The sequence below is a fragment of the Centropristis striata genome, chromosome 15, assembly GCF_030273125.1.
Source record: "Centropristis striata isolate RG_2023a ecotype Rhode Island chromosome 15, C.striata_1.0, whole genome shotgun sequence".
In the NCBI taxonomy this organism is placed as follows: Eukaryota; Metazoa; Chordata; class Actinopteri; order Perciformes; family Serranidae; genus Centropristis; species Centropristis striata.
The window spans coordinates 21,856,638-21,874,129 of NC_081531.1; the positions used below are offsets into that span (position 1 = coordinate 21,856,638).

Consider the following 17,492-nt stretch of genomic DNA (forward strand, 5'->3'; position numbering starts at 1 on the left):
AATAAAAACGTGAAAAGGTGTGTCTTTTGGATGCTTCACACACATCCAACTTACAGTTTGAATTCACTGTCCGATCTAAGATATTGTATTCAGGAGAAATGCGATGGATGAGAGGTCACACTGACTTTTTACCACCAAAATCGGATGATCTAAGAACATAATAATGAAAGAAAACTGCACCTTTGTTTATGTATAAATCTGCAAACTAAAAAGGCACTGTCACTTTATTCTCTGGAATTAAATATGGTGCGAGTACTTTCTCAGCAGCATAAATAACACAAAAAGCAGCATAATGTTAAGTGAATAAAGTATTGATGATAACGAACATCTCTAACAATCACAGCAGCAGATCATTTAAATACATCAGCAGGCTCATTTATTATTGTGTGAGGATATGCAAATAAACGTAAATACTCATCACGAATCACTGTTTTTTAAAAAAGACACGACACACTTTTCTAACATATAGAATAATATTAACTTTATTTCTACGGCACCTTAAAAACAGCTTTTAAAGTGTTTTGCGAGAGAAAGCCAAACAAGAGCAGAAAAGTCAATGAAACAACAAAAGCCAAATTTTCTGTTTATATATATAGCAGCTAACTCAAATATACGAGTACATGTGAGTGATTGTCAATGTGGAATCTAGAAATGTAGGATTTGATTTTTTGTTTTTATAAAAAGTGCTGTGTAACTATTGACAGCTAAAATTCAAATGTGATTAGACATCTAAAATAAATGCATGTTAATTTGTGTTGCTTTGGAATATCTTATTTTATTCATCTATTTTTATTTAACCCCCTGGGCCCACTAGGGAGATTTGCAGCCTTTTTGTGTGTTTTTTATTCGAAAAACAGTGACATCATGGAATCAAACTGGCATTTAAAGGATTAAAATCCTGAAAATAATTGAATATTTGATCATTTTTATCAGGACTGAAGTTGATTAAAAGATTTAACCCCCAAAAGTTGGAAAAACATATATATCAGTAATATTTAAAAGTGTTATTTAGAAGTGGACATGTCTGCCATCAAGTGGCCAAAAAGGGGTTTTCACATTTTAAATCTGACTACACAAAAACTAAAAATGCATCAAAATCAATTTTGTTCTTAATCTTTGACATATCCAAGACTGTGATAAAAACCAGTGACCCAGCCACTTTATGGTATGGAAAATAACTCAATTTTTCTTTGAAAAACAGTGACATTGTGCAATCAAATTGGCATTTAAAGGGTTAAAATCCTCAAAATCTTTGAATGCTTGGTAGTTTTGAGCAGGGCAGAAGTTGTTTAGGAGGTTTATGGAGAAAAAAGTATAAAAAAATATTAATCTGTAAAGTTTTTATAGCATTTTTTGGAGGTGGACATTTTCTGCCCAAATGGCTCGAAAGGGTAGTAAATTAAAGTGGAGAGAAGTGGAGAGAGAATTAAAATGAAGAACAGGAATATAAAACCCCAATTCTAAAGTTGTTTAAAATGTAAATGAAACAGCATGCAATAGTTTGTTAATCCTTAAAAACAGTACAAAGATGTATATTTAATGTTCAAACTGATAAACGTTAGTTTTTTGTACACTCTTTATTTAATACATTTTGTAGTAACACAAAGCAACACAGCTTTTTTTTTTTTTTTTTTAAGAAATGGGGGCTTTTAATTAATTTACTAACCAATATGGCGTTCCCACAAAGGAGTTTGCAGGTGAGGCGATGGAGGCGGAGCCAAAGTCTGCCAGCTTGACCTGCCCGGGCTCAGTCAGCAGAATGTTCCCTGCCTTCACATCTCTGACACAGAAACACAGAACCGTGTGAGAAAAGCGTGGAGGTTAAAGTGTTTACAGAAGCTTCTTAATAAAAAAAATCAGGTGCTCACCTGTGGATCATGTTGTGGGAATGGAGGTAGGCCAGCCCCTGCAGAGCACCATGTGTGATGGCCGCGATCTCTACTTCTTGTAGAGGTTTTTTATGAACTGAAGGAGGGAAACACAGAAGGAATCAACACTTTAACATCTATGTTTGTACACCTCATCTATTGTAGAACAGTAAAATCTATTTCACACACACACACAAAATACCCCGCACCAGCTCACCTTCTAGAAGATCGGAGGCTGAGCCGAGACAGTACTCCATCACCAGCTGGAAATGAGAAATTAAATCAAGAATATCAACGTATAGTGGCGATGTATTGTCCCACAAATGATTGCAATAAAAGATATTATTGTAATTTTAATTAATTCCACTGATATGATACTATAACAGGATTATAATGCATGAACACCCTTTCAAAGAGCAATTCTTTTTTAATTCTTAAGAATATTCACACATGAATGTGAAATTTTATTTTTTAAATCTCCTCAATAAATAAAAGAAAGAGACCTGTACGTTGCAGAATGAAGTTCTGTGCATGCAAACAGACTCACCCATGCTGTGTGCTCTCGGAGGTAACAGCCTTTATATTCTATACTGTTGGGGTGCCGGATCCTCTGCAGGAACTTCACCTCCTTTATAATGTCCTGCCATTTCTGTCAGGGGAAAGAAGGGACGGCTTAGTGCTCTACAGGTGAGTACGTGCGTTTACGAGATTTGAGTCTCTGAGTGTAAATAGGTGTAAAGTGGCTCTCTTCTCAGATTATGTATAATCTGATTATAGCTAATCTGAAATCATGAGCAGAGAGAACTGCGTGTGGGACGATAACGGTGAAAGTGAGCACAAAGAAGTGACCTTTGACTGTTCGACTTCTCATGAATGTTCATTGATGAGATCAGCATTCATGAACAGTTTCAAACATTAGGAGATGTACGTAAAGATATGTGGTACAGAAAGAGCAACTACAATGTTGCAAGCTGTATCAATGTGGTATTTTGGAGGATTTTTTAAAACCGTTTTTATCAATTTTTAATTTTGCACAAAAATGTATGTGTATTAAGTTGCAACAACTTGAAAATTGCTGCAAAAACGTATGAAGCAAGTGAACATGGGAATGGACTAAATATACTTTATATATCATTATGTTTTAACCGCTTACACAGACGCTCAGCTGGAATAGGCGTCTAACCAAACAAAATGCCTTAGTTGTATTAAGTTGCAATTCAAATTAATCTTCAGGTTCACAGTTTTCAGATCAAGTTCATCCCTTCTATGTGACATTTACTGTTGACCTGCTATATCCCCCTAAAGACCACCTGTTGCCCTCTAAAAAAAGAAAAAAAATAGGTCTATGTGGATCTCTAAGGGTTAAAGTGCACAGAAGTTATGGTTTAAAACATTTACAAACCAAAATACAAATAAATGATTAATCATTTAGTATTTTAAAAGGTCATTTTTAATTTAAGAATAAAATAGTTTAGAATAAAGAGTTAATCATAAATTATTTACTGTGTGAAAATGTGGAAAACATAAATAAGATGAACCTGATCTCACCTCGTTGGACTGTTTGCCGCTGTAGGACATCTTTTTAATTGCCACCACCTCATTGGTGCGGATGTCCCGCGCCTGGGAAACACAAAGTAGTTTTACTGTCAGTGCACATTTCAACATCGATATACAGATCATATTATTCTCTGTACATTTTCTCTCATCAAGGATGTGGATTATTTAAACTACATTGTGTGCAGCTTCCACATGTCTCAGCTGTATCTTCTCTCCGTCTTTTTTCAAAAACTTTTAAAGGGACTGATTCCTTTACCCTCAAATTTCCTATATTTCAACATTTAAAAAGGACACACTGAAACCAGGTGTATTGGAACAAAATATAAAAGTATAAAATATATAATATAATTTTTATTTGACTCATTTGCATCTTTATTTGGCAGGTCAAGTAGCACTGTGTTACTGTTTTATTCCCAGGAAGAAACACAGCAGATTATCAAATATGGATCACTTCTGCTCCACCATGGGACTGTGTAGAATCTGTATATACTAAATAAGGTTTTCCTTCATTTATAGATCTGAATCAAGTGTGTTTCATTGCTGTACGAGTCACTGTGAACATGTAGCCGCCTTACAAAGTAGACGGCGCCGAAGCTGCCATGGCCGATCTCTCGCAGGTCAGAAAAAAGCTTCTCTGGGTCTTCTTTGAAGAAAAGCTCAGCCACATCCGGATCCTTCAGACTCCCTGCCCTTACAGAGGAGGGCATCCTGGTTAATGTAGTCCCTTATCACCCACGCAGAGGGGAAGGGACTATCTGGGTGCTGAGCTACGCCACAGCAGCTGAAGATTCATCTGCAGTAATGGACGGGCCTAAGAAACCAGCACATGGGCACCTAGAGCCACAAAAACAGAGGAAAAGACAAAAGGCATGTTAGCAAGGACAAGATAAAACACCCAGCACAGGATTCAAAAGAGTCTATTTGCTCAGCTGATGAGAGTTTGAAGATACAAGAGAGAAAAAGTCAATAAGCTGACATTGAAAAGGAGGCAATCTCAGCATCACTTTGATCTGGCGACAGAAATCCAAATGTAAAACATGATGGGCTTAAAGTAACATTTTTATTAAAGTCTGCTTTTCATCACACAACAAAGATGCACAACAAAAGAAAGCAAGAATTAAAAGATGTGATTCAAAGCCTGGAAAAAAAGGTGCTGCAGGAATGAATGATAAGGCCGCAGGGCTCCAGAACTCTGGTTGGGCCAATGGAAGATGGCATTGTCCATCGCCGATAGCTGACAGTACTTTAAAGGGTACGAACTGAATCTGACTGAACCAATTTAAAGGATAGGGAGGTAGGGAGGGCTTTTACTTTGTGTAGATTGTTTTTAGAGAAGTTTGGACTTATTTTAACAACTGAAATTACCTATTTCTTATTACAGAGATACCAGAGAAACCCTAACAGATTTAAAAGCCCTCTGTCTCAGTCCTCAGTCCTGTGTGCGCAAGTGTGCGACTGTAATGCATGAAGTTGGCGCTTTTTAGTTTTGGGGCTTGTAGGTTAATTACTGGTTATTTTTGCAGATTGGCTCTTTATCGAGACAGGTGGTAACATGTTAAAAAACTCTGATCATCTCTATTAGTGAGGCAGTAATCTCAAGATAAGATAGACCGGTGAGGAAGCGAGGATGTATTGTGAATGATCTCAAAAAGTTTAATGTGGTAGACATCACTCAAACTTATCCAGAGCAACTCTCCATTGGCTGGACTGTACCTGGTCATTTTTTACTTCAGCCATTTCACATATTGCACATTAACCCCCTGAACCATACCAACCCTTTGATGGGTTTGAAAAGTATGCCTTGCACATTTATCTGAGAAAGAAACTTTAAAAACAGGCATTATCATCAGAGTTTGAACTTTCTTCGACAGTCCTTGAACGGATCAACGGTTTGGTTAAAAAAAGTAACCAAAACTAAGCTAAAAATTTTCTTTAAACCGTCAACAAAAATAAAAACGTTTGGAATAACCAGATCCTGTTAAAAACATTCAATTCTGCTCCTCAGCCACACTGTGAAGCCATGATTGAGTTTGCTGAGACGAACAGTCATGAGACAAGTATTCACTGAAAATCCGTTTACACAGAGGAGAGAGGAGAGGACAGAAGAGGCTGGAAACATGCAAATAGTCGAATATGTATTGCATGTGGGGACCCAATTTTTTTAACCAATATTCATGACACTGGGAGAATGGTATTATATAATAATTCTATTTTATTCTAATTTATGAAATTGACGGCATATAAAGTGTCTTCAGAAAGGTCAGAGGCTGCAGAATTATCTCCAAGTCATTATTATCTAAACACAGTGATCTGAGTCACCAATCACACCTTCGAGTGCTGACCCCTGATATAATCTACTAATTGCAGAGTCATCACAAGTGCATCGCTTCGCATTGCTTCAGCAGTTATTGCAGATGTGTAAGCCGCTGGAATGACTATCCAATGCAAATATCCAGCTCCAGGATCGATTTCATGTCCACTGCTGCGGAGGTGGCCGACAGTAATGAGGTTTGAGCCGCATCGAATGATCAATTAGAGGACCTGGGGTCAGATTTGACTCTGTGCTCTGAAGTGGATGCATCAATTTTGGCTCTAGTTAATTAATGTGACATGCCTGTAAGATTATTATTGTGTATGTGCAACATTTTGTATCACATAATGTGTATATAGGCCTGTCAGGATAATTACAAATATCGACTTATCCTATGATATATTGACTTGAGCACGATAGTTTTGTTGTTGTGTTTACATGCAGGTTTGTTTACTTAATAATGCCAGCAACATCAGGTTTTACCGACTGTTATAAGACCTGGACGCAGCACCTGAGTATGTTTTCACAGTGAACAGAAATAAAACATCCTTTCTGCTCTCTTCTTTTATTTATTCAGGATATTGAATAGTTTTTTTCACATTCCTGTGTGAATATTCTTAATTAAAAGTTAATTGCTCTTTGAAAGGGTGTACTTGCATTAAAATCCTATTATATTATTATATCAGCAGCATAATTTCTTCTTATGATTATAATAATATAATTTATTGCACACATTTTTACTTTAAACATAAAAATGACTAAAAACAAAGCCAGTTTGATAAATTGGTTCCATACAAATTAGTATGTCAACTATTTGATGTACATTTGCGGTTTTGTTTTCAATTGTGTGTTTTGATTGTTTTTAAAGTAAAATGTTTTACTGAAATCATTTAGGAGGTTGTAGCATTTATGCTATATGGAGTATACTTTTTCGGAATTAACACTTCTACATTGTTAGCAGATATGTCCAGAATGAGGTAAGAAACTTGGATTTATATTGTTTGCCTTAGGAGCAGAAGAGCTTATTAACTAAAGAGCAGAAAGTAAAAGTACATAACACTCATCTATCAAAAGATAGCCACCACCAACCACCAACACGCAGCCTTGAATAACTATTCCACCTTTTTAAACCTAAGCTCCTTGTTTTGTCTGTAAAAAGTGACAACAGCCCTCCACACCTAAACACCACATATATGATTACAGAAACGCTCCGTGGGAAAACTGATAGTTGTCTCTTTCGGTTTTATCTGTAGGTCTGCATTGCTGCTAACTTAGCCTGCTGTAGTTATGATCAGTACAGCATGGTGTACCAAAACCACATCGCTGTGTGAATGTCACAAGATTTGTCTTGCAGAAAAAGCTATCCAGCTGACTAAGAAGGAAAAAAAACGAACACACAAGAGTGAAACTCATATACCGAGACTCCCAGCCCTCAAAGACAACACGTATCTGAGCAGAGAGAAGCTTAAACTGCTGCTGGAAACAAACTTTAGTAACAGGAGCACAGATTCTACTGAACAGAGAGTCATTCACAAGTTGTCTTACTCTGTCACAATGCATATTATTATTAATAATAATAGATAAGCATTGTAATACATACTGCTTGGCTGCTAAATGTGTCTCAATAACATCAAGCTATGACAGTTTAAGGTTAAAAGAAACCACATAAATCCAGTTTTAAAGTTTAAACTGAATATTTAGGTGTAGGAATGTTGACTTGATGTGACTTAATGCAAACACAGCCTTGTTCTTTAATGACATGCCATCCAGTTTGACTTAATGCTGGAAAAAGATAAAAATTTTAACTAAATATGCGCTGTGAATAGGCCAGATGTGTAGAAAGTCAAATGAGAAGCAAGAAGTGATGCTTGCATGGCTTTCCCTCCACAGTTATTAAGCTACAAATACACTTTGAGACAATGCTGCATGTTTTTGTTTTAAATGTATTGGTTTAATTTAGATTTTTCAACTCTGCTGTGAAGCTTTATGTGTGTGCGACCTTTTCACCACTCAATGTTTAAAATTGGAATGCTGCCCGTGCGTTGGTGTTTACTTTCAAATGCACAGGTATTTAATTTTAGAGACAACAATGACGCAAAGTAAGATGTTCGATTGTGAGGCAAAAAGTTTAAACAACCCGTCAACATCACAAACAAATGTGCAGGGAGGTTTTGGTAATTTTTGTGTTAAAGGCAGAACGGCTTGAAAGTAGTTCTGACAACAAGTCACCACTATAGTCTTAATGATTCTTTTCTCACACACACACACGGACAGAGCCTAAACATCAGCATCAGAAAACTGATGGTATAAATACGCCACTGTCAAAGCTTCTTTACTTACTTTTTTATGACTTTTCCCAGCCAACATGTGATCCTACTTCCTCGTGAAAACTTTGCCTGACTCAGCACACACTGATCTCACTCAGACCATGAAATCACAAGCTGGGTCGCTCAAAGGCAGATTAATACATTTAAAAAGTCACACACAGAATCTTTTCTAATCAAAATAATTTCTTAAATGAAGCTGTCCCCTTGTAACGTTATGATTAATTCCTCTGAATTAAAGTTGCATTCGCTAAAACAAGCAGTTCTTTGTCTCATAAGGATTTTTTTGTAATTGCTGAAAGGAAACAATCTAATTTCCATGTGTAGTGTGTTGTGTACTGACATGTAATTTTAACATCTAAATAATTGTATGATCTTTTCAAATGGGATTTATAAAATGAAGCAAACTCAGGTTTATTTAAACAATTCTTTAGCACCTTCTGGTTAATTTGAAATTACAGCAGTAGAGATGTGCAAAACATAAATAAAAATACAATGCATCAAATCTAGAGTTTAAATTTAACGTATGTCTTTCAATTCAATAAATGTCAACAAGAATAATCAAATTACAGCATTCTGCTTTATTTACATTATATATAATGTCCCAACTTTTTAGGAATCGTGGTTATACAAAAAAAAGGGGCCAAGTTTAATTTAATTGAAATAACATTGTCTTTTCAAGAATGTTAGGCATTTCTAATGTGCATATGATGTCCAAAAATGTTGGTTTCTTGGTCGCAAAAGTGGTCTACAATGTCAATACATATGTGCAATGCTTAATAATGTTAAATATGCTTTAAGAAAGTTATTAGTTTAAGGTAGCAGCCTTCTGATTACCTTTGCAGAGTCTTATTGGTGCAAAATTGACCTTGGCCCTTAGTCATTTCTCTGCACCACCACAGCATTATAACATTTTTTGCAACAGACAAATGCACCGGTTCAGTTAACATGAAGACATGACTTTAATTTCAATGATTATTTAAAGCAATATTGGCTTGTCATCATGTTTTTAACAATACCAATACTAAATATTTTGTTTTTATAGGTTTGAATGATTCACATTTTATTAAGAATGCATTGGTGGCTGGTTGGACTTTGCTTCGTAGCATCTTAAAGGTCACATCTGTGAGGTGGATGGCTTACTAATGAGCAAGGAAACTGTATTTAAGAGCATGATTTGATTTCCTGATGATACTGGATAATTCAGAGGGACGACCATGAGGAGGGAGGGATAACTAAAAAGCATAACTAATTGAAGAATGGCAGTCTCTTTTTGATGATAGGATAGAAAGGGTGGAGTTGTTTCAAATTTGTGACGGTTTTATTGGCTGGTAACGGTAAGCTAATATTGTAAAGTAAAAGAACATATTATAATACACTTAAACAAGACTGATTGTACAGTATATGCGAATACATCTGGAATACAATCAGGTATTTTTCTCTCTCACACACACGCACAAAATAAAAGAGAACACTAAGTCACAAGACTGAATCTGGTAGAGATAAACTGGATGCTAGCCGTGCATGCACACCCACATCATCACAAAGAACAGTGTGTTCAAGAAACACATCTAAAACTTGTTTTGCTTAGGGTTAGAAAAAAAAAAAAGGATTCTATCTTTGTGTATTATGTGAATCGATTTCCTCGACACTGTAAAAATTTTCAAGAAGCCTAATGAAGAGACAGCAGATACACCGAGCTGAGTGTCATTGAGAGAGGAAGAGAGGGAGACAAATGGAGTGGGATGATAAATAATCAAATATGTTATTGATCCCTATTGTGAAATTCTCTTTGCTGCACAGGGTCAGATACAGAGGAGCAACCCTGGAGCAATCATGCCGTCTGCTGGGTTATCAAAATACAGAGAAAAGATGGATGGAAGATTTAGAAAAATCTATCCATCCCTGTTCCTTTAGATTTTCTTTTTTTAAATCCATAAAACTATTTGTTACCTTTTTTTGCTTAACCCATTTAAGCCGAGAAAGCATTTCTACCAATTAAACTGGGTGCGCTCTTGCATTATTCTACCATTAAAGCCGGGAAAGCAGATACGTCGTTTTGTAGCATTTGTAGTTTTTTTCCACCTATTTTTGGTCTCTTGGCCAATGAAATGCATCAGAATACATGTGGGAATGTCGCATTGCAACATCAGACTTTTCCAGAACTGAAATCATGGCGGAAGATGACTATAGCGAAGGGAGCTCAGATATAAGCTCTCAAATACTTTTTGAATTTAATTTCTATCTGCTACAGAGGCTGAAACCCCGATTATTTAGTAGGCGTTGACACTTCTGTTGAATTTCCAGAAAAACTTCAGGTTTTAGGGGGTTATTTCAAAATCGCCCATAGGTTTTCCAGTCATTTTTTCCAGGCGTTTTAATAGCCACTTGTCCCTGGTCTTATTTTGGCTAGTTGCAGTATTTATTTTTTATATACATTTACGCTTTCTCTGTAAATTCTGTATTTGGCTGACATCTCCCTGACTCTCCAGGTTTTGCTGCACCTGCTGAGGCAGGACAACTTGCACCGTTATGACTCTTTCAGGTATGAGGAGTTGACCTCACCAAAGCTTCAACATTAAATGTCAACCTGAAAAGAAATCTCATCACCTGTGTGGGCGTTCAAGGCCTTTAAATGATTGCTAGACAACTGTGGAAACATTTTGAGTCGCTTCATTTCAAACACACACATGCACACCTCATCAGAAAACACATACTGCTTTTATCATGCACAGACTTTCAAAATGTCCTTCAGCGAGATGCTAAATGCTGTATTGCTAAATAATTCAAAGTTGGAATGCAGTGAGATGATACTCTTAGTCTCTTATAAAATTGAAGCGATGCATCTTTACAAGGACAAATATTTTAAAATACCCACAAGCCTTTAAAGATCATCAGCTCAATAAGCACAGCACTGCAGCATCACAGCTGTTTATTCAGAGACAATGTTAATTTCATGACCTACATGTGCGCTGTTATTCAGATGGCTTACACACAACATTTCTACCCCCCTCCCAAGATGGAGGATGGGGTGTCCATGCTCTTGCTCCCCAGACTGATTACAGATTGTGGCTTTCACTGAGAAGAGGAAGTGAAAGCTCTCTAGCTACCCAATGTCAACAACAAAGCATCCCGGTTTTGTGGCGCTGTACGGATGATGGTGACAGGGGAGAGGAATGGAGTGACTAAGAGGATTTGACCCATTCCATTTCTCTCACAGAGCTCCATTTACACTCTTCCTGTTGGGATAAACGTCCCGAACATCAACGATAAACAGAATTTCCTCTGAACAGCATACACTTAAAAGAGGAATATGTCCACCTTCAACAACAAGACACACAGGGATACAGACATACAAGTTCACAAAGTCTTCTACCAGTGGGCTCAGACTACACAGGCTTAAAAATCCTACCAGATTTTGAAACCCGGTTGCATTGAGCACATCAGGCAAATTTTCAAAATAAATAATGAGAATCACACACACTATAGGTTTTAGTTACAATTACTGTGCAAATGTGTCAACGCAGCTCCCCACTTTATGTCCTGGGGAAGTTGATGTTAACAAACAGACAGTGATGCGATGCAACAACTTGCTGCTTTGCAGTGAGAAAAAACAAACAGAACCAGAAGGTTAAAGGAGTCTGGATGAGAAAAAAGTTGGGGAGATGCAGTCAACACCAGACAACACCAGCAAGAACTGAAGGTTAGCGTTTGACTCATGGGTGTATAAAGAGAACTGGATATTGTTGGAGGTGAGGCTCTGCTTATTCTCCATGAAAGCTGCTCAATAAAAAAGCTTGACTTCTGTGCATAAAAAATACCCAGATCTTCAGCTGCTCTTACACATCTGTTCTACCTGTGGAGCAGCTCCGAGCCGGCTCCTTCATGTTTAGTGCTCTGCTAACTTGAATGTGAATAAAACAATTTAATCTTACGGCTGTTCTAGACTTTCCAAATGTTATGGGATTCTGACAGTCAAACAAGTCATTTTGCGGGCTTGTGAGAATAATTATCCGCTGATTTACAGACATTTCTTTGCCAATGTAAGTTTGTGGGAAAAGTCTTTTTGAGCCCAATATCAATGTTTGATAATTATCGGGTTGGCCCCTATGAGTTTGCGAACAGTTCAGAAAGTGTAAGATTGGCTCTATAAACCCCTTACATTGCCAGATATTCTTATCTGAGCTGAACACCTGTTTGGACAATGAATCCAGATCAGATTTCTCATCAGGGTTTAATCGGCCCCAAACTTCTGTAATCTGAGCCTGATTTAAGAATGACTTGAAACAGAATCATTAAACTGTTCCAAACTGACCCTGATGTAGATCAAGTGATTAAAACACAAATTTGCATTCTAAGATTTAAAAAAGGTGGACATTTATGGCTGTTTTGTAAAGTATGTGTCTGAATTTTTGGATGTACCCATCCTCTCACCTTTACTTCTTGCTCTTAGTCTGACTCATCAAATACGCGATTGGTTTCCAACTGTTCACCAGCCAGCCTCAATCAAAGACCATGAGCAGATGCTTAGGAACTTCTTTTAAAAAGGAAGGAGGACCATAACTTTTTTCAAATGCCATCTCACTGAAGACGTCACTGTCACTTGTGTTAGTCAACACAGCTAAAACCAGAGGAATTAGGGGCAATTAGTATTACCAGCTCAAAAATGCTATGTCATTTATAACAACATTACATATTTCAAATCACTAACAAAGTTGTGGTGGCAGTGCTGCAGTGGATCATATTGTGGAAACAGCACTTGTTCTGCAGTGGCTGACTGTCACCGACTGACTTGGATCTAGACTTGAGCAAGCAGGGCAGGCTTTGCTCCACTGTCTAATCCATTTTTCCTGGGAGACACATAAATCCATTATGCAGTGTTCCCATATTCAACAACCCCTGATATAACACTGACACACAAGAAAAACACAACTTGCATCAAGATGTCCACGGTTAATAACAGCTGCGTACCTCTCCTCTTCATCAGCTAGTCCTTGAAAGTAAAGAAGAAGCGGAGCTGTTCCAGCCTGCGAGTACTGTGTTGTTTTGACAAGCATGCAGAGGCACACATGAACAATGGGAAGGTGTGTGGATCAGCACAGGTTGCAGAGAACATGGGGGAAACGGCAGTGATAACAGGGAAAGAGGACAAGTCGTACCTGCCATAGGCTGCATTAATAACATGGACATTGCAGTCTAAAGACACCAGCTAAGATAGGTGGACTGCTTATGCTGCAGTGCTTATTTAACAATCAGAGACAGTGTATATATGGAAACATAAAGCATGTGTAGGTGGGTATATCAGCCAACAACCTCAAAGACATCACATCTGACAGATCCAACGTGCCTTGGTTAGCTGAATGGTAAACTGATTTAACCATATTCGGAGTGTTAAATCCTTGTGTGGCTGATCCACAGTGTCATGCATAAGTTAAAGTCACAGATAAGCCAGGCAGAGGAGCAGCCTGCTGAGTGATAGCTAGTGTTACGCAATATCAACACAGAAAAACTGAGGAATGCGACTCACGTCAGTTGCACAAAAAAAACCAGCCAGATGGATGCCATGCAAGAGCCCTCTCTCCTTGTCGCTTACACAATAATCATCACATCACAATGACTTGTATCCTGGCTAAAATACTGCTTGTAAACACACAGTGCTCAGGACATTTAGTGACATTTACACACACAAAGAGTCCTGAGCAATGTCACCTACCAGCTAGCTGCTCAGACAGTCTGTGACTTATGATGTCCTCCTTAAAACTTCCACACAAAAAAAGACACCTCCAGAAGCCCAGTTTCACTTACAGCCACAGTGGACACAACAACAACAAAAACGAGGGAGTGGCACTGGTTGCAACGATAGTTGCATAAAGCGGATTAGCAAGCTAACGTAGCAATCTGTTACCATTATTTACAACTCTCTATTTAGCTCGCTATCCCTTCTACTGTGCAATTAAATCATTGGCGTGTGTGTTACATTCAATAAAGGTGCTGACAATGGAATTTACTCAGTAACTTAAAGGCATGTCGATGCGACAAGTTGTGACAGCAACTTTTGATAGCAACCAATCTAGTTAGCTCGTAAGCTAACCAATGAAATGTAACGGTACTGTAGCATGTTGGGAGAACAAAATCGTTAGTTAGCATGAAAGCTAAAGTTAGCGATTAACTCACCTGGTTATAATGAATCCACGCAGATTAGGTGAGAAGTTTGCGGTAATAAACAGCTGATTGACCCCGGCAGAGGAGGTGGCTGTCGCTAAATCACAGCCGAGGCAAATCAAAGTGTGAACTCGCTAAGCTAATAAGTTAGCAATGCTAATTCGCTAATCTAACCGCACAGCAGCCCTGCCTCGATGGAGACGGCCACACTGCCGTCACGTTTAGGTTAAATATGTCACTTTAGTAGCAGCAGTTGTCATGTATAGTAGCCGGCCCCGGGGATACTTTCTCTCAAAGTGACCTGGCTAACGGCTGTCAGGCGTTAACTGTCACAGCGGACTGCTGGGCAGGCGAGCTGCTGGCTAGTGTTAGCTGCTAAGTGGCTAGCAAAGTTTCTCTCTTCCCCTAAAAAATGGCGGCGTGGAGAATCACCTCCCTTCCAATCGTGGAGGAAATCAAGAAGCAAAAATCAGCTTTAACAGAGGCGAGAGGAAACGTGTGAGAGTCTTGTTGATGCTGTCCAGCTGTGGTGTACCCCACAGGGTAGATGTTGCCCCCTCCTCCCTAATCTCAGAGTTTGCTGCTGCTGCTCCTGTGACAACTGCATGCAAAGGTGTGTGTGGTCTGCAAGAAGAGAGGCACAGAATGACAACACAACATCAGCGCATTTTATAGCAGGATATAAATAAGTATTGCACATTATTACTCTCTCGCTCTGTTTGGCTTTATGCACTTTCAGTCACTGAGCTCCTTACCTGATTAACAGTTTCAGTCTTAATCTGGTGTCTCCTATAAATAGCCTGTCGTTGACTCAATGTTAAACAAAAAAAACTGCTTTATGTACACTAGAACAATAACAGATCTCTCAGGGATGGCTGTCCAAGCCGGTATGGACATTTCTTTGCACCAAAATACCATCATTTATATTAGTTAGACTAATTTGTGTTAAAATATAATTGCAATATCATCTTATGGACCTGTCAGTTTGCACTCTTTAAAACCCTATAAATCAACCTACATGGTATATTTCTGAGGGCCCAACTCCTCAGTTCATTTAGTAACTTTTGCACAAGTCCACTGATGTGATGCACATTTTCTTTTCTATTCGGTTTACTAGAATAACAGGTCCTGTTCAAAATGCAGTTCATCACTCCTGGACCACAGTATGATGAGAAAACTGGTGTTTGTTTTGCACCACCATATATTCTATTCTTGTGGGCAACTATTATTTGATCATTTGATGGACTTTGCACTCTCTGAAACCTATATAGCATGTGGTGTTTGCCACGATTCATATTCCACGACTTGGCATTACATGGTTTAAAAGTGACAACACCTCAATCCATTTAGCAACTTTTGCAGGAGTCCACTGATGTGCTGCAATGTTTTTTATTTTATTTTGACACAGCTTTATGTATATCAGTTCTGGACCCTAATATGAGAAAAGTAGGGGTTTTCTTGCACCAAAACATTATCATTACTCAAGTATGAGGACTAATATTTGATTGCCAAAAAATAATTGCATAACTATTAATACATCCTCTGATGGGCCTGTCAGTTTGCACTCTTCAAAACCTATGAAAGCATGTGTTTACAATACCTTATAGTTCATGACTTGGCATTACATGATTATATAATATGAAGTATGATTTAACAGGAAAGTGGGCAGATGATGACATGCAAAATGTCAGAAGGGCTTAACACCTGAGTTCATTTTGCAACTTTTGCACAAGCCCAATTATGTGCTCCAGACTTCTTTCTATTTTCCTATTTCTGTTTACATCAGGGAAGCATGTATCTGAAGCCTGTGTTTATCCTCCATCCACAGGAATGCATTTCATTAAGATGTTTTAGTCCTAGCACAAAAATAACTTCTCACGTCAGTCTAAACGTGACACATCTCTGAGGATTACACATAGCAGCCGTAATCTGCATGGAGAGAGAGAAAAAATATAGGATCCAATGCAATGTGCATGGCAGCAGAGAGGTTAAAGATGGGCATTCCACAACAGGCTGCAGGCTGAGAGACCAATCAGCTCGCAGAGCAGGGCTCAGAGGGCTTTGATTGGCTGCTCAGCAGCCCTGTTGTCATGATGATGGGAATCGGGTCTTGTGCCTGTGTGGACTGTATCCAGGCGCAGGAGTACACTGAAGCAAATGATATGGATGGATGGGCTGCAGAACTTTCTGTCCCTGACACAGACACAGACACAAATAATGTAAAAATATACATCTCAGAGTACAACCATGGATGTTTATTCAAACTAGAACTGGACATTTTTTTGTGATTGTGCTTGTTTATTGCCATTTATATGCAACATTTTAGAAATGCATCTGTCCCACTTCTGCTCTCTGAAGTTTCACATTGATAAATAGCTGATTGGTATATTAGAGTGAGTTATTTCATATATCAGTGAATAATGGTAAGTCTGCAGGTCATATTTAAAGTGAAGAGGGCCTTGATTAACACTGGAAGTTTAACATTTTAGATCTTTTTTACCCCAAAGAATAAATATGAGGGCTGAACCAGAGCAGGCCAGCCTTTTCAGGCACGTCTAGATAATAATCATGGTCACAAACTGTTTTTTCACATCATCTCTTTGCCCTAGACATCACCTCATATTGGTCTATTTTTATCAGTTAATTGAGACGTTCTACTTTTATCAGTTAATTGAGACATTCTCTACATTAAAAACGCAAACCTGGCTTCATGATTTCACCACTCTCGCCTGTCTTCTTCTCCCTCTACCACATGAGGGCACACATGTACACATTTTGGTACATCAGTGATTTAGATAGAACTTTTAGAGAATTTAGTTATTATGAGTAGTGTGCCTTTTGCAATGTATTCTTTTACATTTTCATTGTGTCAACAAATGTATGTATGAAGTAAGAGAAGTAAGAAATTATTAAATCATTTTTTTTGTCATCTAATTTTTCATTTAATGATCAAAATGTACACAAAAGATAGATAAGACATCTACACATTATGTTTGGATGATCTGGCTCTGTATTTTTACAACAGCAAATGGATGTGAATATTGAGAATATTTTATTGTGTAAAACAACTACAGGCCATCTTCACAGCAGAAATGTTGACACGTCACAGAGGGAAAAGTAAAGTTTTTTAAATGATAAATGTAATGATTGCTGGAATAGATCAAGTTGCTTCAGTTTCAGGGTCCTGACATTGTGCTCCCTGTCACACCATGGAAGCTCACTAGGATACTTGAATATATCGAGGGATCGCAAGTAAAACCTGACTTTCCT

General features: G+C 38.0%; 1 protein-coding gene across 1 annotated transcript in view; it reads right to left on the minus strand.

The window, feature by feature from the left end:
* LOC131986515 (serine/threonine-protein kinase TAO1-like) overlaps positions 1-14,823 on the minus strand; it is a 29,701-nt gene extending 14,878 nt beyond the window's left edge. The window contains exons 1-7 of the mRNA XM_059351511.1: positions 14,235-14,823; positions 4,001-4,259; positions 3,417-3,488; positions 2,416-2,517; positions 2,086-2,131; positions 1,869-1,965; positions 1,667-1,780 (exon numbers count right to left, since the gene is read on the minus strand). Of these exons, the coding sequence (XP_059207494.1) occupies positions 1,667-1,780; positions 1,869-1,965; positions 2,086-2,131; positions 2,416-2,517; positions 3,417-3,488; positions 4,001-4,132 (563 nt within the window). The 5' untranslated portion in view covers positions 4,133-4,259; positions 14,235-14,823. The remainder of the gene's footprint in view (positions 1-1,666; positions 1,781-1,868; positions 1,966-2,085; positions 2,132-2,415; positions 2,518-3,416; positions 3,489-4,000; positions 4,260-14,234) is intronic.
* Between the last annotated feature and the right edge of the window lie 2,669 nt (positions 14,824-17,492).